Source organism: Lichenostomus cassidix, chromosome 2, assembly GCF_008360975.1.
Source record: "Lichenostomus cassidix isolate B80296 chromosome 2, HeHo_3.0, whole genome shotgun sequence".
NCBI classification, from domain to species: Eukaryota; Metazoa; Chordata; class Aves; order Passeriformes; family Meliphagidae; genus Lichenostomus; species Lichenostomus cassidix.
The window spans coordinates 44125866-44149881 of record NC_139482.1 but is presented as its reverse complement, the minus strand read 5'-3'; the positions used below and the strand labels follow the sequence as shown (position 1 = coordinate 44149881).

At 39.7% G+C, this 24016-nt stretch overlaps 1 protein-coding gene across 5 annotated transcripts in view; it reads right to left on the bottom strand.

Moving 5' to 3' along the window:
- The window catches only part of MYRIP (myosin VIIA and Rab interacting protein), a 210982-nt gene extending 188188 nt beyond the window's left edge, over window positions 1-22794 (bottom strand). The window contains exons 1-2 of one of the 5 annotated variants that reach the window (XR_014849835.1): window positions 22417-22794; window positions 7768-7917 (exon numbers count right to left, since the gene is read on the bottom strand). Coding sequence is in view for 3 of the 5 variants with exons in the window: in XM_085051324.1 (XP_084907450.1) it covers window positions 7768-7877 (110 nt within the window). In the remaining 2 variants the exon portion in view is untranslated. The remainder of the gene's footprint in view (window positions 1-7767; window positions 7918-22416) is intronic. The other 4 variants (XR_014849834.1, XM_085051324.1, XM_085051321.1 and 1 more) reach the window with 4 other exon arrangements.
- Between the last annotated feature and the right edge of the window lie 1222 nt (window positions 22795-24016).

The following is a 24016-nucleotide window of genomic DNA, read 5'->3' as shown; positions in this document are numbered from 1 at the left end:
ATTTCTGAAAAAAAGGGTTACAAGTCAAATTTCACATCTAAATGAAAAGTCATAGCTCAGATTGATAATGAATTGATAAATTCATAATGATGAGCAGTATTTCTAATTTTGTTGAGAACCAAAGACGATGAAGATAGGAAGCCCGGCAGCTTCAGTCAGTTCCATCCAGATTGGTGCAGACAAGGGCAGGCCTATAGCAGGTTGCTATAGAAACTTTCAGTAAAACCATTCCCTTCTGTCATAAAAAACCCCCAAACCAAAAACCAACCCACACTTTAAATACAACACCTCTTCCAAAACTGTAACACTTCACGCTGCTTACAAGTTAGTGAACATTATATGAAAATGCACTCAGAGTACCCCTGTTCTCTAAACTGTAATTTGAAGAATAAATCCTGAATAAAATATGTTATGCAGCCATTCCTCTTATGTTTATTTACATGTTCTGCCATAACTTGAAAATACCACCAATTGTACTGCTATAGTAACATGCAGAGAAACCAACACTTAAGGCAGACTAAACTGTAAAGACAGGAGTTCCTATGCAAGAGAACATCCCTTTCCCGCTCTGCAGGGCCAGACAGGTGAGAGAAGATTGCGACTACAAGTCACGTTTACCAGCTTAGACACTTCATACATGAGACATCAGAGATTAAATATTGATTTTACATTATAACTATTCATTATCACTAAGAACACTCACTTCTTTTAGCTAAAATGTAGCCAATAATTTGATTAGCCATAATGCACAATGAAGACCAAATTACACAAAAAAAGCCTGCAATGAGTTTTATAACATCTCTGCAATATCATGCTGCTTCCTTTAAATACTTACCTACAGTTTATGCAAGCTTGGCACAGTTCATGTGGGATGTACTTCAGCTACATCTCCCATGGCGTATCAATATTAAAATTGTTAAAAGGAGACATTTCTTTCTATACAAGTTTCTCTAATATTCCCTAAAATTAGGCTTTTTCTTTTGCACCTTTTCATAAGCATGAAGAAACATGAGAGATGATGCTTAGTTCACCAGCATTTCCTCGCAGTTGAAATTGCATCTGTAAATACATTTTGAAAAAGCCAGAAACTCACATCTGGAATTGCTTATATTCAAATACTTGGCAAAAAGAACTTGTTGAGAAGTTCCATCTCTGATTCCCCTGTAGCATCTACATGCCACTCAAATAACAAGGAAACTCACAGTGCATTGCCACCACAGTCACAAGCTTGCACAAGGAAGATGCATAGAACTTGTTTTAGTGGCAACTAAGGATAACCCGCCCTTTGGAAGTACCCTGGCATTTTTTCCTCCATTAGGCAGAAAAAAAATTTGGCCCAAATATATAACATAAAACACCTGAAAGTTCTTTGCTTCAAAGACCAGATTCTTTCCAGTGCTCTGATTTCCCACTTGTAAAGCATAAATCAGATCCTACTGCCTCGTCAGCTGCAATCACTTTCTCCTCTTACAGGTGAAGCAGGGGTCAATGTCAGAGTCAGCAGAAACTACACTTTCACCACCTTTGCACTAGAACCCTGTGGTGTCAGAGCAGGGAGTTTTGGGCAAACCACAGAAAAGACTCAAAATGCTGCTGCACTGCACATGAGGTAAGACCTTGCATCATTGCTGAGATACCTCTTTCCTTGTCTAACCCCAAACACGGCATTATTCCATGGCAAGCAGCACTTTTGGATCAATATTTCCTGAAATTAGCAGCAAGTAACAGTTTCTAAATGCATTTTAAAGTGCATCCTCACTGACTGCAGCAAAAACAACCATTAGCTATCTGATTTTCATGCAGAATTCATCCAGGTTGCCATATTTTGATAAGTAACTTATCCTGACCTGAGAACACCGCTAAGGGATATCTGTTAAAATATTAAACACAGCTGTTGAGAGAGGGATACACAGTACCAGTGTAAAGCATCTGTACACAGATGCAGTTACTGACAACTCTTAATCCCGACAGTCTGTGTGAGCTAGAAAACAGGTTTGCATCTTGGAACATTATGTAACAAATTGGTGATAAGCTATAAAAAAAAAGACATCTTGCTCTTAATCTTGTTAATAAACCATTCCTTCCAGGAAACAGCAGTAGTGCCCTACATACGTTTTAATCTTGTTTTATAAGTTAAAGCACTAGGAAAATAATGTATTTAGATGCAGCTATGATTCTGATGAATCATTCCTTGCACCTAAAAATAATTTTAGACGTATGAGTGCTAAACTTATGACAGCTCAGCAGAACCTGGCACTGGAGAAGTGTGCAACTGTTTTAACATGGGAATCCACAAAGAGCAACTTTTTAAGTGGAGTAAACTGCTCTAAGACCTTTAACATGGGGAGAGAACATGCCTGTCAGGACAACCCATAAAGATATGCTAGCCATTCTCCCTAGCACAGAGTGGCCTTCCTTTCAAGCCTCATGGGCAAAAGCAGGGACATGAAGTGGGATTTTACAGCCTCCTTCTCTGGATCCCTTAGGGAGCTAATAAGCAGGCAAAGGAAGCAGAAGACTGACCACCCAATAAAAAATATTTTAATAAAACACTTAAAAAAAAAATGAGTCACAGTAATGGGCTTCCCCCACACTGCTCACCAGAATGAAGGGCAGGAAGGCTGACCTTATGAAATCTCCTCAAGCAATACGGTATTGATCATAAGTTCATCTGCTGAAACTCTGAAGTTTGATGCAATGACACCAATCTCCTGCTCCTTCCTCACCAGGAAAACATAAAATGGCTTTGCTTGGAGATAAGGAGAAGAGGGAAGACAGACAGGGGTTTTTTTTGCTTGTTTTTTTGTTTAGTTTAAGTTATTTGATACAAGCCTGCCACAGGAAGGAGGAACAAGAACTGATATGTAGAATCAACAGATAGCTACCCAAATGTCTGTTCTGGCACTTTGCCACTTTGATATGACTCACACCAACAATATTTTGATTAATAAGCTTTGGAAGGAATTCAATACTTTATCCATTACAAGACCCATGACACATACTCTAAAAACACTGAGGTCTACTGTAGTTTGACAAGGAAGTGTCGAACTGGGTTTTGGGCTTTGTAAGGAATGAGAATTTGCTTCTTCAGAAGCCTCTTTACAGACCTACTCATCCTACAGTGGAATGCTGCAAAAGGAGCAAAAATGAAGAAAGGAGGCAAAAGCAATTTTATCCATTTCATAATCTTCTACACAATGCCCTGTTCTAATCCCTTGCCCATTCTCTGGCTGAAAAGGTAATTAGAACAACCAGAGGAGAGAGGGCCCTCCAGTGAGCAAAGACATCTCATTCTTTTCTGCAAATAAAACACCTCTGGAAAACTGATCATGAATTGCTGTGTTTGTCTTTACTACAACTGAAAATGTGACTGTAAAAATAAAGGCAGCAAGGCTGATATTCACCAACCCAGCTATAAAAGATACAACATCAAGACATGGTGATGTTTCTGCCTATGGGTGACAGTCAATTCTCAACACTTCCCTTGGGCTGTTCCAGCAAACCCCACGTAAGTATATTAAGTTGTTAATGTGCTATGATCACATATCCATGTGGCACCAGAAGGTCAGTAAGTTTGCTTTGTAAATTCATTTTCTCAGGTGACTAACAACAGTGGTTTAAAAAGAACCATTTGTCTGCAAAGAAGCATTTTTCATCCCTGAGAAGTGCAAGTTTTTAAGATTTACCACTAGAATACCATCATGCAAAAAGCTGATCCAGCATTCACTGTGGAGATGGAAACTTTTGTTAACCAATGATTATAGAAAGACAGCTTAAGTCACTCCAACCATGGCCTCCTAAGGTAAAGTAGCTGCTGACAGGTAAAGCATGTGCTCTATTTGCAGCTGATCAGCACTGAGCCCTTTCTATGCCAGAACCCTTCTGCCCTTCTAATTTTCCTCCCTTTGCAGTCATTCTGAATGTTAAATTCAGAATAAGAACAGCCATTTTTTAACCTGTCCACATAGCTAAAACATAACAGATCAGGAACATCAACCCCAATAAGATGATCCATCAATTATTTTCTGTAAAATGATAATTTCACTTATTTAAAACACCCTGACTTCTCAACATTCCTGACCTAAAACAAATGGACAAGTGTGTTCATAAATACAAAAACCAAAGAGGGACTTGATTTTGCTTACAGTGGATGAGAATAAACAGTGGCACATTTTGACAGTCTTGAAAACTGAATGAACAGGCAACAAATAAAAGACTGCAAACACTTTTACACATCTGTTTATGTAAAAACATCTACTTCACAAATACACATTTGGCCTTGGAAGCTCTTACTAGCTCTCATCTATAATTTCTTTTAAAAAATAAGTATTATAAAAAAGAGTACAGAATCCCTCCCAAACTGCAGATATGACAAAGAGGTTATACACAGCAAAATATTAGACATTTAACCCTCAACACAGTTCAGTCTTCCCCACTGCTGACATTCTGCAGCTGCATAAAGTCTGAAATTCAAGATTAATAAGACTTTACATGAGGAAACAAAACATTAGCATGTCCAATCAACTTCCTTAAAAGCCATCCATGATTCTTAGTGCCCCAGGAGGCCAGAGACAGCCTGCAGAGATTCAGTGGCAGACGGGATGTACACAAGGTCGTCCTGGGCACACATGCCAAGAAACTGAAACCAACCACCTTCCTAGTTAGGCCAGACCAGTCTGGTTTGTCTACTTCAACTGATTTACAGTAAACTCAGCCCATCCATTCACAAGTCTGTGTTATAATTTTAGCCACAATGGTTCTGTGTGACTGCACTAACATTGGAGTAAATAAAAACATGATACTACTGCCAAAGAACAAAACGAACACATAATCAAAATAGAAAGATAAAGGGTGAACAAGTGACAAAGAACAGTAAATGTTATTAATCTTCTATCAGGCTGAAAGCCATAGCAAGAAAAGAAACCAAACCGATGAAGCAATAAGGCATAATAAACCAACCACTCCAATCACTAAACATATACAGTTTTTCTTACTGTTGTTATCTAACTGGTTTTAGCCAACAAATGTTTTTCACAAAATGTCCTGCAGCAACCTGCCTGATAACAGTAGGAGAAAAAGTTCTGAGAAAGACTCAAATTAGAGAACTGCTGCAAAAAATTCTCACTGCAGAGAGATTGAAAACAGCTTTGCAGTAGAAAATGCAGATGATCAGTATGGCTTTTCTCCATACCTGATGTCATTTTGTTTACAGAATACAGAAAAATAAATTAACATGTAAAACCAGAAATATCAGAAAAAACATTGGCATGTTACCTCTAAAACAGTTATTTTACTTTACTACCTCAAAAACATTTATTAGAAGTAAAAATAAGCTTCATTCTTGCAGTATGCTAGTTAACTGTTTGGCTGCCACTAGCAAAGCAAAATTGAACTTTTCAACCACTCACAGTTTTTTTAGCTTTTATTGCTCTCCTTATACAGTGGAAATCTATCATATATTCCCTTAAGTATTTCTTGATCTTTAGATACGATTGATACCAGTAGGTATAATAGAGAGATATATGAAAGAGCTGTTTAAATCTTGGTGGGGGAAAGCACCCAAAAATAAAACGATCTCTGATATGAAGAATTATACAGAAACCCTATATTAAGAAAGTATCACACGCAAAAGCTTCAACAGTTCTGTTTGAAGTCTAATGATGCTACCTTAAATTAATTACGGGAAATAAAAAAAGAAATGCAAAACCATACCTTCAGACATACCTTGGTTTTGAATTTGTTAAAAGAAGTCTAAAACTCTAGCATATAAAAAATATATATATGCCAGTTTTTTTATCTTAGAAAAGATTACAAAGCTTTACAAAGTTGCATTTCTAAAGTGAAATTATGCAGTAAACTTTGCCTGTTGATAATGTTCTAAATACAAACACAATAGAGCCAAGAACATCAAAGCAGATTTAATCTCTTTTTGTTACAGACTGAAAAACCTAATCTATAGCAAGATCAAAAAAGTTTCTTATACATTTTAAATAACATACTAAGACAAAAAGATGTGTTGCTACACCCTTCCTTTAACTGCATTTTGGGGAAAAGGCAAAAACCAAACAACCAAAAACAACCAAAGTAACCCAATTTAAAAATGAAAAAAAAAAAAAAAGTCATAACTTTAAGTCAGAAGTAAGCTTTTAACTTTACTGGCAATTTTTAGTGTCATTAAAACTCCTTAATTTCGTATCTTAAATATCAGCTGTATTTCAGAACTTTGTCAGTACAGCTCATTATTTGCAGCGCTTTAACATACTTTAATATTTGCAAAAGGCATAATTTTGCAAGAAGAAAAAAGTCATATATATTTGAAATATACATACTCTTATATAAGCTGAGTTGCATCTATGTGCTTCTCCTACCTTTCCAGTGCTTTAGCTGTCTTCTCACACCAATTATCTTCTTGTGATCATTCAACTAAGTCTCACCAAAAACTTCAGCAGCAAAATGGCAAAACACAAACACCAGCAAAAATTTTGTCTATCCAGGCTCTCTGGTCAATTTTCTGTGTGCATGCCTTTCATCCTTTGCCCTCCTCCTCCCAGTACAGGATCCATTGTACAGAACAGGCAAGATGCCCCAGCACTTCCTAACTGTGCTGTGCTTGCTCCAGTAAGATACAGCCAGTCACAGTACAAAAAGCCAGAGAAAGCTCACACACTCACCTTCCTTAAGCTGTTTGTAGAATCTCTTGGCTGTGTTGTGAAAAATTACCAAAGTAATCAGAACGACACATGGTACAACAAATAGTCAAAAAAAAAATTCTGTGTGCCATTCTCATCCAGTCTGTCCTCCCTGCAGCAAGCTTGCAGTACCAACCCAAGCAAGAACTGGCACAGCATGCCAAAATTGAATCAGACCCATGCTGCAAGCCACATTTCTTTCTCCTAATGTTCCAGGAGAGACAGGATTCCTCTCACTTTCAATCACACACAGTAGATATGCTTTGTTTGCGGGTGATTTCAGTCATCTTCTTGCTCTGTTGACTTCAATTTGATACTAAACAAAAAAGAAACTGATGATGCCTGAGGTATGAGTAGCACAGTAAGAGAATGTGCACTTGCCAACCACAGATAGAGACTTCAGAGCATTCTAGATAAGTAATGATGTGTTCCAAGAAGGTAATAAAAAAATCAGGCAAAATAATTCAAGGAAATATTGTTGAAACTACAAGAAAAATATTGCATCTACCAATTCAAGTCTCTATCCATAGTCCCCTTGTCACATACTGAATTTCCTCAGCTACCATGCAAGCAAGTTCCACCTGTTTTCTTCTGGATTTTTTCTGCTTGCAACCATTTTGTACACACACTACTGAAAGTAAAGTTAAGTTGTCTCAATACAATGGATAACATATCCCATTAGCTGTTTTGGAGGAAAGAGATGGGTTGAACTTCTTCACTTTCAGATGTTTGTATGTAGACAAAGTTTCTGAATTAAAAAAAGGAACTGACTACAGCAGGCAGAAAATTCTCTTCACATAAAATTTCTGCTTTTGCTACGTCAAACACTACTTAGCCTCTACCCAGGAGATATACACAGGTGATTAAGAGACCATTGCTGTGGTTCAATCTAGGATAGACTAAATGCAAAAATTAATTACCACTCAATAATTGAATTCATGTGGAGGAGTTTGAATATTTCTTGCCTCTGTGACAAGAATGATTATGAATGCATAGAACACCACAAAAAAAACCCTGTGTTCTCTGGTTTGTAATAACTAAAGCAGACTAGTATTTTTAATCATGTTTTTATCCTTACCTCAGCCTTTCTTCTTCTTTCTTACGAAGGCTGAAATCTCGCTGAACCACCTGGAGCACATGCTCAGCTTCTTCATCAGTCAAACCAGAAAGGTCCAGTTTTCTCCCCATTATACACAGGGTCCTGGATATGAATAACTACAAGGAATATCTGAAATCAGAAACAGAAAATGAAATATAAAAATTAATTGAAAGCACTCATATTTTTCACAAATGTGTTCAGGTCACAAGAACATTTGCCCAACAAAAAGAAAGTTGTTGCTGTAAACCTCAGAAAAGAAAACAATTGTATTTTTTTGGGTGGAAAAGACCTTTTATATTGAGCCCAACCATTAACCCAGCACTGCCAAGTCCACCACTAAACCATGTCCCTAAGAGCCACATCTGCACATCTTTTAAATACCTCCAGGAATGGCAACTCAACCACTTCCCTAGACAGCCTGTTCCAATGCTTGACAACCCTTTCAGTGAAGGAATTGCTCCTAATATACAATCTAAACTTCTGTCACAGAACTTGAAAGATTCACTTCAGAATTATTTTTCAGGTTTCATGCATTGAAAGCAATCACCCCCTACTTAAACATAAATGAAAAAGATAAATTATTTGGGATATTAAGAGATGTTGAGGACAGACATCAATGTTGTTCTCAAAAAGGAACATGTTTAACTAAGTCGGGTCAAATCAGACTTAGTTCTTAAAATTTTATGCCATGATTTTATAAAACTGTTGGCAGTGCAATCCTTGTGACTGTATATGAACAGAGAACATACTCTGCTGTAACACTCAAAAATATTTTATACTGCCAACTAAGAAATCCATAATTATTTTAAAGCACCCTTTTAAAAAGTAAGCATATAAATGTCAAATGCATTTCCCAGAATGACTGGAAAGATTTAGATGTCACTATCATCATTATATCATTATTTCCTATATTTCCCCATATTTGAAGAAGAAAATGTAGTAGTTAATGTTATGTGTGAATTGAAGGTACTATACAGTTTGAACTATAGCTCAGTCCATTTAATTTTACTAATGAAATTTGTTCTAATTTATTTTCTCATGACTTTTATTCATTCAATTGAATTCTAGTAAATTCAGCTCTCAGTATTAACTTCTGTCATTTGATTTATGCAGTTATCTGGGCAATCATAAAGGTGCCCATCTCTGTGCTGTGTTACAGTTTCAGACGCATGAGACAGTTTTTGCACCTCTGTTATGAGCTCCAGCAATGTATACAATAACGATGAACACACTATAGTTCCTACACTATACAGAAGAGACAACTATTACTGCCTCTTTATTCATGATGAGTGTCAAGTAAACGAGGCTATGTAAAGCACCTAAGCTGGCTCTGGCTCAGAAAAACCCCACCTCTGAGCAACACTGCTATGGCATACAACTAAGTGCTCCAAGTACTACAGAAGTGGAGGCATTGTAGAAAAATAATCTGCTCTATTTTCTAAACACAACAATTAATTTGCTCCTCAGCTAATTATGTGGGATGTAGTTGGTTGGGTTTTTCTTGGTTTTTTGGTTAGTTCGGTGGGCTTCCTTGTAATACAATGTTTACCTTTCTACAATCATCTGATTACTGCTCTTCAAACAAGAGAAGTACACCCACATTGAAGGAGAGCACTGCTTTTTTTTTTCTGTTTTGGTTAGGCTATCCATGAAGTTTAGAATAAACTCTTTATTCAAGAAAACAACATTTCACCAAAATGAAGCAGATGGTATAGAAGCTTAGGTGAAATCAAGACAAGAAGATCCCTCCAACAAGACACATGCTCACCATAGAGCTGAAAAAAAAAAGAAAGGTCACAATGTTCTGGCTTAACTCTTAATCTACTAAGGAAGACAACAACGAGTATTTAATAAAGGCTATCAAATTGTACATCTAAACAAAATTACCCTGATTTGTGTAGAAGAAAAGTGCCAAAGAAACAAAGGACCATCACTAATCTTGCCTGCAAGACCAAGAATACATGTGACTAAAACATAGCAAGGAGCAACAGGCAAGATTTTTTTGCAATGCCACATAGGCATAAATCTTCTCAAAATTTTCACCAGAGTACTGAGATTTCCTCTGTCCTTTCACCTACAGTCCTTGTAGCAAAACCTCACTGAGCACTGGCAAGGGAAAGGAAAGGTGAAGAAGGGCTTGCTGAGGCTACACTCATGTTGCAGCTCAAAGACAGAGCATGAAGTGTCCTGGGACCCATCCTTCCCTTCAAGCTTTGGGATATCTGCTCAGCTCTTCCAATGCAAAGCACTTGAGTGCAAAGGTGCCTCTGACTTTCTAAAAGCATGGAAGGGCTTCACTACAGGAAAGTCATATCCATGGGGAAGTAAGCAGGACTTTTCCAAGTAACTTTTTTCACACACACACACTTAAGGGGAAAATAAAGGATACACAGTAAAAGGAAATAAAACTTTAAGTGATTCCTGGAGTCAGCAGAGACACCTTCTTGCTAGGGCTACAGTCTGAGACACAAGATGATGAAGATAACTGGAATTTCATCTTTGATCTCCTAGGATCTTGAGCATCAAGTTAACAACTGTAATTAACATTTTCATAATAAGTTCTCCCTTCAGGTCTTCATCAAAACACTTTTGGAAATGGTGTAAAAATAAATCTTTTTTCACACATGCAAACTGGTCCATCTGTAAAGATAATTATACCTTTGATTCAGCTGCTACTGCTGATTGTGAGCATGTATTAGAAGGGGGACATTTACCCATAAATTTGGGAGTAAGTGGGCAGCCCCACCACCTTGATTTTGTGAAGTTGGCAAAGACTTCATTTCAAGTATATATGCTTTAAAATCACAAGGAACTTTAACTTTTGATTTTCATGTGGTTTATTTCCCTATAGTATTCTCAGTCGGCATTCCAATATTACATTAACCTCTAAGGAACTCCTGTGTTTTTTTCCAGGAAATAATTTTTCATCACATTACTAAATCACCTCTGATCTGGGAATATCACAGCAGTTTATAAATATTTATAAACAATTCTCAAATGTCCTTTTTGTGGTAGATCCGGATTACGCATTTTGGAAATACACAATGGCAAATCCTCTAGAGGAAATGTAACAAGTTACACTTAAAACTAGACAACAAAATAGCTTCTCAGCCTAAAATAACTTCTGGCCTCAATTAAAATAACTTACATGAGGCTGTTCAGATGTTTACTTTCATGAATAATTCTTTGGTAAATCTCAAACTGAATAAAAAAATCTAGGATCTCACAGACTGTACAAGGGATAGTATCATTCCCTAGAAAACTTTTGCTCCAGAAATTGAAACACTGTAATAGGAAAGCTTCAGCTTACATGGCACGATTGGGTATTGTTTGAGTAATACTCTAATGTTAATACTTCTTACAGTCTATTTTAAAATCTAATTAAAACTCCTACATTGAAAACATTTCTTGAGTTTAAGCTTGAAAACAAAACCCAACCCCAACAAAAAGAAAAACAAGCAAAGGAAATGTTTTTTCAGGAACCGCAAGCAATGCTTCTGAATTTTAACATGGACAAGGGCATCGACACAAAAAACAAGGGCAAGTAGTGCATTTCCTAGTCACCCATATGACAGCTAAGCTGTTTGGACTTGGAGCCTCAGCAGATTATTAGCATAACTGGGAGGGTGGAGAGGAAAAAAAAAAAAAAGTTTTTTGGGCTAAGTGCCAACTAATATTTAAGACAGATTCTCTGTTTGACAAAGAACCACATTATAAAGTTAATTATGCAAGTGGTCACACTGAATATTGAACAACACAGAGTTCTTAGTTTTATGCTGTAGCAAAGCAATCAGCACTAGTGAGGCTGCATCTGCTGTCCTGTGTCCAGTTTGGGCTTCCCCAGAACAAGAAAGAGTCTTAAGGCCACAATGATGGTTAAGTGATGGAAGCATCTTTCACAGGCAGTGAGGCTGAGAGTACTAGGCGTGCTCAGCCTGGAGAAGAGAAGGTTTGTAGGTATATACAGCATGTATCTGGAAGACAGCCTTCCAAACAAGAATATCCTACCATTTTTTCCATTTATGAGCACATTTTTAATCAAGATTTCATTAGTTTCCACAACACGGTATAACTTTTGCTTTAAAATGCTGCTTATGTGCCTTGATGAAATGTGATACCTGAGGAACCAAGACCACAAACTCCTTCAACCCAGTTATTTGCCATTGAAATATTTCATATAGAACACCATTCCTCCACGTGGTCTCAGCTTTAGAGTCACCAAACTTTTCACCAGAGCTTTTCTCTCTGTTCTGCTACTCTACCACTTCTATGTTTTCCAGGTAGAAAATCAAGAAGAAACCTACTAGTAATTATATCTTTGAACCTGTCACCAACAGACTCATCTTTACTTCCATCAGCAGTCTGTCAAGACCCAAATAATACTGCTCAATCTTTCTTGTCATTATTTCAAGAATTCTTTTAGTACCACAAGAAATTCCTTGTATAATCTTACTGGTGAACATTCTTCCCTTTGAAATCATGCAACAAGATAATCACCCTTCTAAGCCAAAGAAGAAGACAAGCACTTTGTCCTCAACACAGCTCCCTCACCACCCCTCATATTTTAAAAATTTTGTTTACTGAGTTGTTGAAAATAAATAGCCACATTGCCCATTTGAGGTCATTATGGTAATTTTTTATGCAAATGTCACAATATTTAATATATCAATTAGATAATGTCACACACTTTATTTAATAACTATAAGGTGACAAAAAATTACTGAATACTGCTTTACGTTAATGCAATTGAACAAAACAGACTTTAGTCAAAACCCAATATTTAAAAACCATCACTGTCCAAAGTAATTTCTACTACAGCTATCATCATTAAGTCTAAAATGAGGCATCATTAACATTGGCAACAAATTTCTTAATCTTTTTTAAACTCCAAGAATGTCTAGAAGCCGCAGTAAAAAACACTCGGTATTCTGCTCTTTATATCAGAAATGAACAAATGTCTCAAAATAAGAAGAGCAGAAATAAACTCGTCAGAAATAAAAAGCCACCTCTTTGCAAAATTAAATACAGCCCACCTGACTTCAACATGGGACTTGTATCTGGTGTATCACATTTTAAATGAGATGTAAGATAAAGATCTCAAAGAGGGTGTTATTCTTTGTACCCACACTGAGTTTAACCAAGTTTTACTGTACATATTTCCCAGTCTATAACCAAAGCAAAAAAAAAAAAAAATTATCTTCCTCTCAGCCTTGGACTAATTCTATGTGAGATTTGCAAGCAACAAAACAACCAGCTGGTAAGCTCCTGAGTAAAGTCACATTTGTTTCACTGGGGAGGGTAAGGGATAAAGCAGCAGGTTTTAAAAGAAACATGAAGTTCATTCAGTTCCTTCTGGGAGAATTGTTCCTTATTAATGCAAGTTATTACAATAATTGTATGTGCATTTGTCTAAGAGAGTGCTGGAACATACTATAATGGGTGAAACCGTAAACTTTACAGGTCAAAGGTTAGTACTGCAGGGTTTTAACTTTTAATCTATTTAAGAAATAAACAGGAGTTTCACACTCCTCTCGCTTCTGTATTTTATGTTATTTTAAGTACTGAATACAAAGTAGCAGAATGTCCTGGTGACAGCTGGGATAGAGTTCATTTTCTTCTTTAGTAGCTGCTACAGTGCTGTAGGGTTAAACCATGACACAGAACTAAAAAATGTACTGAAGTCACATTTTATTCAAGAAAGAATGGCATCTCTCATCTGAGGATGGCACTCTCCCAAAGACAGAATACAGCATATAAAACTGTTTCTAAAAAAACAAACTATTTAAATAGAGGGGGAAAAATAGAAAAGACTGAAGATTACACTGTAGGACTTAATTTCTGTCATTTATCTTTGATGGTTCAAAAAAATTTCATATTAAAAAGAGAGTCTGAATAACAACTCATGACCATTTTATACTTATGTATCAGGCCTACAACTGACAAACAAGTATACTTCCCATTGGGAATTCCAAATGTGATACAAAGCCAAATTGAATTACCACAACAATCTTCTCACTGGTAAAACTGAACCAGAGGAAAGGCTTATCCAAAATTTATCATAGGTTATCTGGCACATACTGATAGCATGTTTTTCATGAGAGTTGGATTTCTAGTTAGTGTATATTCTCATTTTACTTCAGTCTCATCTTCCATTGTTTGTGCTGAATTTAGGCAAATCATGTTCAGCTCTATTTTCTCTATTTAGTAGCAACTGTCTTATGGAAGAATGCGTAGTCAAGATGATGGGTCTGACAGTATTCTGTCTGTCTGAGACTGACTATCACTCTTCCAGAAAGGAAGAAGACAGCTCGGAGAAAAAGACAAAATTGGAGCAGTAATGTGCTGACATGCAATTGTATCTTGGATAATTTGCCTCTTCTCCATGAGTCTTCAATCTAAAGCATGAAATTCAGCTCATTACTGTAATGGACTGTCAACCAACTCCAGAGTGAATCATCACAGGCCAGCAAGAAAGCCAGCATGTGCTCTTTGGGAATGTTACTGATCCCAAAGAGTCCAACACGATTGGAAATTTGCACATCTGTAAGCACAAGACTGCAGGGGCTCCCCTTTGAATGCCTAATGTGCAAAGTGGGGCTCAGAGCTTAGCGCTATGTACCCAGACTCCCTGCACAGAGAGAGCAGCAGCCACTGAACTGAGTTATGTCCCTTCTTCCACCTTTGCATCAAAACACAAACCAGAACACACCTGGCAAATCAAGCTTCACATTGTATTTTCTAAGTTTGAGCCAGCATGAAGAGAATACTACACAAAAAGCCCATTTGTACTCCTACCTCTCTGCTCAGCATTAGCTCAAGACTGAGGATTGCAAAAATACATTCACCCACCTGTGCTACATTACACATGCAGCAACCTCCTCCTGAGACACCTGCAGTCCCTGCATTTCACAATCAATGGCCCTCAAATGAGCCACATGGAATGAAGGGAGATGAAAGAAACAGTGAATAATACTCCTTGGCTCCTTCAAAGAATTGCTGGGTTTCTCTCTCATTTTAAGAGGCAGGCAGAGAAGTGAGCACGTACTTTACCAGTGTAAATACATGTCAATACCAGTTTAATACCTGCACCCAGAAAAACAGGTTCAATGCCACATTAAGTCTGGGAACGCTCAATTATTTATCTCCCTCCTTGTGGAGGAACATAGAAGAGAAAACAACCGAGGATATTCTTTAACTTACCCATCAGTGACTTGGATGAAGGGGCAATGCTGCCTCAGCAAGTTCACTGACAACACAAAGCTGGGAGGAGCTGACACCCAAGAGTACTGCGCAGCCCTTGAGAGGGACCTCGACACGTTGGAGAGATGGGCAGAGTGGAACTGTTTGAAGTTCAGCAAAGGTAAATAGAGGGTCCTCCACCTGGGGAATAATAACCACATGCACCAGTACATGCTGGGGGCCAAACTGCTGAGAAGCAGCTCTGCAGAGGACCTGGGGGTCCTGGTGAACAACAAGCTGTCTGTGAGCCAGCAGTGTGTCCTTGTGGCCAAGAAGGCCAATGGCATCCTGGGGTGCATTAGGAAAAGTGTGGCCAGCAGGTTAAAAGAGGTGATCCTGCCCTAGAGAGGTATTATCTGGAGTACTGTGTGCAGTTCTGGGCTCCTCAGTACAAGAGACACATGGAGCTCCTGAAGCGGGTCCAGTGCAGGGCTACAAAGATGATTAGGAGACTGGAGCATTTCTCTTATGAGGAAAGGCTGAGGGAGCTGGGCCTGTTCAGCCCAAGAAGAGATGACTGAGACAGGACCTCATCAGGGTCTGCAAGTATCTAAAGTATCTAAAGTGCCAAAAGATGGAGCTAGGCTCTTGCCAGCGGTGCCAAGCAATAGGACAAGAGGCAATGGGCAGAAACTGATGCCCAGGAAGTTCCACCAGAACATGAGAAAATACTTCTTCAAGCAGGTGGCCACACACTAGAACAGATTGCCTGGAGAGGTTGTGGAGTCACAGGGGATACTCAAGAACTGTCTGGATGAAATCCCGTGCCATGAGCTCTAGGATGGCCCAGCTTGAGCAGGGAGGTTGGACCAGATGACCAGATAGTCCCTTCCAACCTGAGCCATTCTGCAATATTACTGTCCAGATCCCCATTTCAGATGCCAACATCCCATTTTCTTGTATGCCTTGAAGAAATGGAGTAATACAGAAGGTCCACTGCCATCCAAGCTCTGGAGCAGCATGTGACAAGTATTTGTTTCAAAGTTAAATGCCTTCCCCAGTACCACAGCAGTCACTACTTGTTAGAATAACTAGAGAGGAGCATCCTACAGGTAACATTCAAACAACTAACCAAGAAAACAGGTCCACTAAAATAACTTTTTCAACTTCAAGGTGCCAAAGCATGACTATTGAGTAAAGTGCTGATAAGGCTTCTCATCTGAGTTATTAACATCTTTAATCTGGAAAAAAAAAGACTGAGACAAAATGTGATGCTTTTGTATAAAACCCAAACAGTTCTGGAAGCTACACATTTTGCGTCTGCATTTAATTCTGCATCTCAATAATACAGGCAAAAGAGTTATGATAAATTTGATAAGTTTGATAAGTCATTATAAGTTTAAAGCCATATTGTGATTAATCTATGCAAACTACAAACAAAAACAATTAAGTGTGGATTGCTTGACTGCTACCAAAACATCCATGATATAAAATCCAACCAATATGCAAATATACCACAGGCATCCTTAAAATATCCTGCACTGTAAAATGGACTTTTCCCCCTACCATCTGTTGTACTAATTGCTATCCCACATCCCTCTTATGAAATATCACCCATGAACGTATCCTTAAGATTTAGCCAAGAACTAAACTTTCACTGAGAGAATCTTCCTGCAGGACTAGAAGAAGGACAAAAGTTCTATTTTTAGAGGTAAGAAAATGCTTCCAACAGCAGTTGCCACAATGAGGCAGTATTCTCTAGTGCTGCCAGATGTGAAAACAAATTTAATACAGTAAATCACTGTTAATTCAAATCACTGACAGGAAACCCCACTGCAAATTACTGAATTTTAGAGATTAGCAAGTAAATTAACAAAATAAAAATCAGAAATAAGTTAAGACTGTTCCTTCCACATTCACTGTGACACCTACAAAATGCTTCTAACCCTTATTTATCCTTGAAGAAGAAAGAATCATAAGAGATATGACAATCAAGTGACATCTGTAAAGCCACATGTCCCATTTCACTGAGGCTTTGTGATGAACTCTAGTTGGCTGACACACAACTTATGCCCTGTGCACTGAAAAAACAGTTTCAGTAGCAGGTCATCTTTGGTTTATTTAGATAACCATTTGTCAAGTGGCATAAAACTAGAGTAAAATACAGACAGGCCTGTAGAAAGCCTCTGAAAACCAAACTAGGAGCTAGATTAATCTACCAGGTGAGGGAGTTAATGGAGTCATTTGTTGACACTGGGACCAATGCCACATTGTGCTCAGAAGAGGCTCTGCTTTGGACCAACATTCAGCTAATTTTTTTTATACTGACACCGCACAACATGGAGATAACCTGAGCCGAGACTGATAAATACAAACCTGAAGTTCCAGATCATAAGTTTATACAAGTAAGGAATGTTTATATTAAAGCATAAGACATGGTCAGTCACTTTCTGGAGTTCAAAGGCCAACTTCAGCGTCAGGTATTGACTGCTGCTTCACTGATACTTGGATCCAAACTGGAGCAGTCTCACAGCTCCTTTAGTTTGAACTACAGAACCAGTTCATCCTCTTACACATTTAGGGAATCATCTGGCCAGGACACACACTTTTTTGAGTCCCACACAACTTAGTATTTGAACAACATGATGAAGTTAAGCCACCATTTTTAGGAAATAACTAGGACTCCTCACTTAATCATGTGTGGAACCTAAGTTCACAGTATTTCCATTGATTCACCTCTTTTTGTCCTGTAATACTACCTTGGAGCAGGAATATGAAACCGCAACATTAAACATTAGAAAAGAAGTGCTGGAGATGGAATAATGAGGCTTATCCTCCTCTAGAGGAGAACTGCTTTCTTCTCATTTGGGACTTAACCCATGTTTTTTGGGCTTGCAATCAACACATGGACAATTCGTGTCACTGCCTTTTAGATCAAGACCAGCTGAGATAGTGAAAAACATTATCACCTTTTTGAATTCTTGTCAAAGCTCTTTCAATTGTTTTTGAAACCTGATGGTGCTAGAATTCATGCACTATGATTTATCTTAAATTCAAGTCATGATCTGTCACAAATATCAAAGCAGATATGACAGCCAGATGCAAGTGCTGAGATAACTTCCAGAAAGGTACACCAAGCACTCCTAGGGATGCTCTCTAAGGGGCAAAAGGATCCATTCTCATAAAGGGGGGGAGAAAAGGAATAAATTTCTTGCAAGATTAACAATGGTTAGAAAAAGAGGTACACTCTACAATGAGGTATTTCAGTGTTAGTTTCATGTTCATCAACAGCACTTAAATAATACATATCCATGCGGTAGCAATTCATGATAATGGCACAACCCAGCACTTTTCTTTTTGGATAACCCTGTGACATAAAATCCTGTTCTGACAACTCAAAAGGGATAGAAGAAAACCCCATTAAAAACACCCTCTGTACCACAAGTAATGCCTAATAAGCAAAGAAGCTCTTGTATTAGTTTCAGAAGAGATAAAACTCATCACAAGAGCAGAATGGAAGGTTTACTCCACAAGTTTTAAACAGATTATATACTGTCTTCCTCCAAGAGCAGAAATTTGGTTTACAACAGCAGAATCACCTACTATTCTTCATGGATACAGGTGAAGGGTGCTGAGGAAGGGATTCCTTTGTTATTAAGAAAACCCAAAGATTTCAGGCTGTCGTCTGGCTTCAAGATTCATTAAAGACAACTGGAATGCCATGAACTTTAACAGCCTTTGAATGAGGCTCTATGCTTCAGATTGCTATCACAAGAAGATACTACATTTCATTTTCTACAGAAAATTACCTCAGCATCCTTTAAACAGACTTAATCCAGAAACCATGGCTGCCCCATTTATTCTTCTCCATCAATAGGCAGCACATTTTGCAAGGGAGAGTCTACAAGAAGCTTCTTGAAACTGATGCACAGCAGAACTTGAGCTTGGGTGTTCAGCAAGAGACAGGCTAGTGTTGGCTTCCTGCCTGCCAGTCAACACCAGCAAAACTCAAGAAAACTAATTACTTGATTGCTGTGAGCCAATGGAGACAAATGCCATTGAAATTCCCTAATCAAGATTAATCTCTACAGTAGCCAGCTCCACCCCAATAGGTGATGTTTTATTTGCAGGTACACTTTGCCTTGAAGAAGGTGAATTTAATTTCCTGTGATAATTCTTTATACCTTAAAACAACCACTAGATAGTAACAACTCAAATAATCTGAATACCAAACACCCATATTAGTTTTTCCTTTTATGATCATCAATTGATCAAGAGGTAAATGAAGCATATAGGCAATAAGAAGTAACAAGAGATTTTGTTGCCTTTACCCAGTTCAGGGGCTAATTGGTCAGTAAAAACTTGCTTGATGAGGCATTTTCTGAGTAAAACATCCTAAAAAAAAATTATCTATATATATTATTATAATATACATAGATATAAAAATACATATATAATATATATTTATATAATATATATAAATATTATACATATATATAAAATATTATATATTTATATATATTTTTAATGTATTTTATATATATAGTTGTGCTGTTGAAATTTGATGCATATTGGCCTGGAAATTTATTGTGTTCCTATTCCCTGAATAGTATCCATGAGATGTAAAACTGTCATTATTGCAATAATGCTGATATTAGCTTTTGACCAGTCAAGCCACTGCAATCTTTATACCCTGTTCATCAATGATAAAGCTGCTAAGATGGTTCATTAAACTGTTCCCCACTATAGTGTGATTTATTAATTTATTTTCAGGACATAGAATATCAAGCATTATGTTTATTTACTGAAAATGATGTTTAAAAAAAAAATATAGCATGGCATTTTTCTACAAGATAGTTAAAAAAAAAAAAGGACAGTATGCTTTAACTGAAAGTTAAATAGCAAGCACACCCTAACCACTAGTCCACCATATGAACGACAGATCTTACTAATGTGTCAGACACATATAGGAGGTTTTCCTCTCGAGTTTTGGTAAATACCACAAACTTTTGGATACAGGCAACTTTGACCAATCTCACAAAGAGATGTGCAAAACTAGAGCACAGCTTGAAATCTTATCAAATTACACTGCATTTAGCCCTTCTGTAAAAATCCCTGGTTACATCACAAAGGTAAATTGAGGAATAGTGTAGTATGCTTTACTTCACACCAAAATATAGCAGTCATCTTCCTCAACCCTTAAGTCCTGGAAGCTTCTCCTTAAAGTAAGCTGCTATAAATCTCTGAATATAAGAAACTTGGAGCTGGTTTAGTCTCTGGCTGTCAGTCGTTCACAGGTAAGCCAGAAGCCTTTAGTTTCTCTAAGAATCTATCTAAAAAATAACCTACCTGAATCCAAAAGGAAGGTGAATAAAACATTCCACGGGAAGGCAGCATTAATCCGCTCAAACAATTTAATGGGTTTTCTCAAAGAGAAAAATGTCCCTATGGCTTTCATAGTATTATATTCAACTAGTTTCTTTCAACTCGTCCAGTTTTCCAAGGGCAAGTTAAGGTGTTTTAAACTGCAAAACCACAGTTTCCAGTCTTATAACAATAGGGCATGTTAATGTTGGCAGCAATACAAAGGAATTGCATTTTCCTACAGATGTACTGTTTACGAACAATAGTGCACTTGGTACATACAGCCTTTCTTCTTCATCACCCATGCATACTTTGGGGATTTTTTTTCTTCATTTAAATACAAGCCCTTCAAGTGTTCTGTTTATTGCAAGTACGAAGTGAGAAAGGTGAATTCCTACTGCATTCATACACTTGGGAACACTCTATGTAGTGCACTCAGATGTAGTCATCAGGTTAGAGTGGAAGCAAGAAACCAACTCAGGAAAATAAATGAAAGTTCTAACTTAGTTTTCTAGATCCAGACAGCACTGGCTCAGATGAAGACAAAAAAGCACTACCCAGCGTGAAAGGACAATATTGTGTCATTTGAACAGGCAGCAGTTCCAAGAGGCAAATCCTGTCACAGGGCATGGTGCTCTAAGTATGTCTCACCCCCGTGAGGGCTACTGGGGTGAAACTGACTTGTGTGCATTCTCACTACTGGCAATTAATGTATCACAGGTACTAAAAATTATACTCCCCCATTTCTAACTGTGTTGTACTAAGTTACCTGACAAACTCCCCAGGAAGGCTACAGAACCGCCAAGTACGTTTTTAGACACTTGGGCATAATGCATCAGTAAATATGCTCTGATACAATCTGATACCTGAGTAATGATGGGTAAGGCAGTAGCCTGAGGGACTCTATACAAAATACAGCATCTTCTGCTTTTTGCACAGCTCTGTTCACTTTCTAAAGGTAGAATTAAGCAGCAAACACTACTGTTTGACATTTAACGGCAGGGACTTAGTCAGTGGTCTCAATGCAGTTCATGGAGAACAGCTATCACCATAAATAAGCAACTATAAAAACCTGTCCAGCTTGATGACAGGTCCATCAAAATCAGAAAAATGTCTGGTATTGTGAGAACTAGACTAACTATCCCTCCATTCTCTCTCTCTAGCCTTCCAGAAAAGACTTATGAGAGGAATGAGTAAAAGCCTTTATTGCTAAAATCTTTGCTGTGCCTATTCTGAAAACCTCCTAGCTCTATAACAAGGTAGCTATGCACTCACATTTTCAGAAATGCAGGAAACAGTAAAATGGAAGGTATAAGGCAAAAAGCATAATTTGTCAAAATAGACTGCTAGTTACAGTTAATGTCCCTGCAAACACGCTCCAAGAGGGACACACACACACTACATGGCATTTTGCAATCTAATTCGGTTGCGCTTCCCTGAAACATAACACAAATCCCAGCACAACACAGGCTCCTACTTAATTAGATTCCCTAAGAAAAGTCAGTCTGAGCCATATGGTATTTTCCTCAGCAGTTACGATAAACTGACCTTGATACTAGGAAAACGCACGCTGCTTCTGTCTGAGGCATAAATTACAAGCGCAGCGTGGCGGGATGCTCCCATGAAACGGGGACAGCGGCAGCGCCACGCTCAAACCTTCCCCGGGCTCCCGGGGAAGTTGATCAAGAGTAAAACACTCCAATGATAATGATGATGATGATGCACTGCAGTGACAGCGCTCGAATAGCCACGCGGTCAGCAGAACACCACGAAGCTGCTCCGACATCTGTCCGGCAATTAAGGGAGAGCCTAATGCCGCGCTGCCGCGGAGGAGCGGCCCGCCTGGCCCCCGAACGCCGCGGAGGGCGGCGGCCCCTCGGCCAGCAGCGCGCCCGGCCCCGCCCGACCCCTCCCCAGCTGCCGGGGCCCCGCCACGGCCCGAGCCCGGCCGTCCCCGACGGGCGCTGCGGCCCCGCACCACGGCCCTGCCGCAGGCCGCCCCACGGCGCCGGCCGGCCCCGCTGCCGCGGCGGGAGAGCCCCAGCCCGGCCCGGCCCGGCCCGGCCGCGCCCCCGCCGTACTCACCCCCGGCCAAGTGCGAGGGCTGCACCACAAAGGCAGGCGGGCGGGAAGTGCCCCGCGCTCGGGGCACAGGCAGAGCCACCGCCGGTGACTGCGCCCCGTCGCTCATGCACGGCGGGGTCTGCGGCCGCTCCGCGTCAGCCCTCGGGCACCACCTGCGCGGAGCCGCCGGGCACAGGTGCCCCGGTCCCGCTCCGCACCGGCCGGCGCAAGGCGAGAGCCGCTGCCTCCTCCTCCTCCTCCTGCTGCTGCTGCTTCTGCCGCCGCTGCTGCTGTCGCTGTCGCCGCCGCCTTCAGCCCTCCCCGCCCCGCCGGACGCGCCACCGAGAGCTGCTGCGGTGCCGGCGACGGCAGCTCCCGCCGCGCTCCGGCACCTGCCCGGGCGCTGCCGCCAATCGGCGGGAAGGGGCCGGCCGGGGGCGGGGGCGGCGCGCCGGGCAGGGGCGGGAGTTGCGCGCACCTCCGCGTTCCCCCCGCCCGCAGCCCCGTGCGCATCCATCCGTAAAGCTGCGCCCCCGACAGGCAACGAGCGCGCTCCTGCCGGCCCGGCGTGTGCCCCGGGGCGCCCGCCGCTGTCACACCCGCCGGGCACGGGGGACACCTGCGGCCCGTCCCCACCTGAGCCCCAGCTGGCCGGGCGAGGCAGGGGAGGCACGGATGTTGCCAGGTGGTGCCTGCCTGGCCCCCGCCGTGGTGCGGGCCGCGCGTGGCGGGTGTCTAGCAAAGGAAAAGAGAGGCCGCTTGTTGGGAACGGGCGAGAATTCCATCCATATGGATGCGGCTCGCCGGGCAGTCATAAGGAAGGTGCGGCCTGGTCAGTCGTTCAGCTCATCAGTGAGTCACCGCTGTAACGTGGCCACGCTTTTTATGTCCTGAATCACTGCAGATTGTATTGTATCAGGCTAATTACTTTTCCCCGATGTTATTTTTCGTTCCCGTTTCTTTTTTTTTTTTCTTTTTTTTTTTTTTTTGGCCATGCTTGCTTAACTTCATTTTAAAATAGCTGCAGCTGTTCACTGCAAGGTATGGGTTTATTTGATCTCAGCTGAAGTGCTCTGTCAAGACAGATGAATTCAGTAAATCTTGGCAGGTTTTCAAAGAAAATATTTTCTAGGATAGTATTTTTGTTTACATTAATTTCACGGTATTACAAATAAACTGGTTTAGCAAACGTTTACTTCTCTGCTAACCTACACTTGCCTGTGTTAGTAAAATGGGTGCCACTCTGTGAGGCAGACATCACATTCATTTCAAATGTGTATGCAAAAAACAAACAAACAAAACAACTTTAGGAAGTACTCTGCATCAGACATCATTTTGTATTTCCCAGACGGATCTATAGGTAAATACATGTCTCAGTGTTTCCCAAACAGAAGACACTTGTTACTTATTTCAGTAAAAACAATAAAAAGAACCAGTTATTTTCAGCAGTAACATTTTTTCAAGAGCAACGTGACATGGCAACAAATCAGGGATTGACTTAAAAAATAGGTCACGCATTGCTTATATTATAAGAGTAATCGATAACACACTGAGCACTTTTAATAATTAAAACAACATTTGGATAGAAACTCCTCTCCAATCTTACACTTTTAGCTGGAAG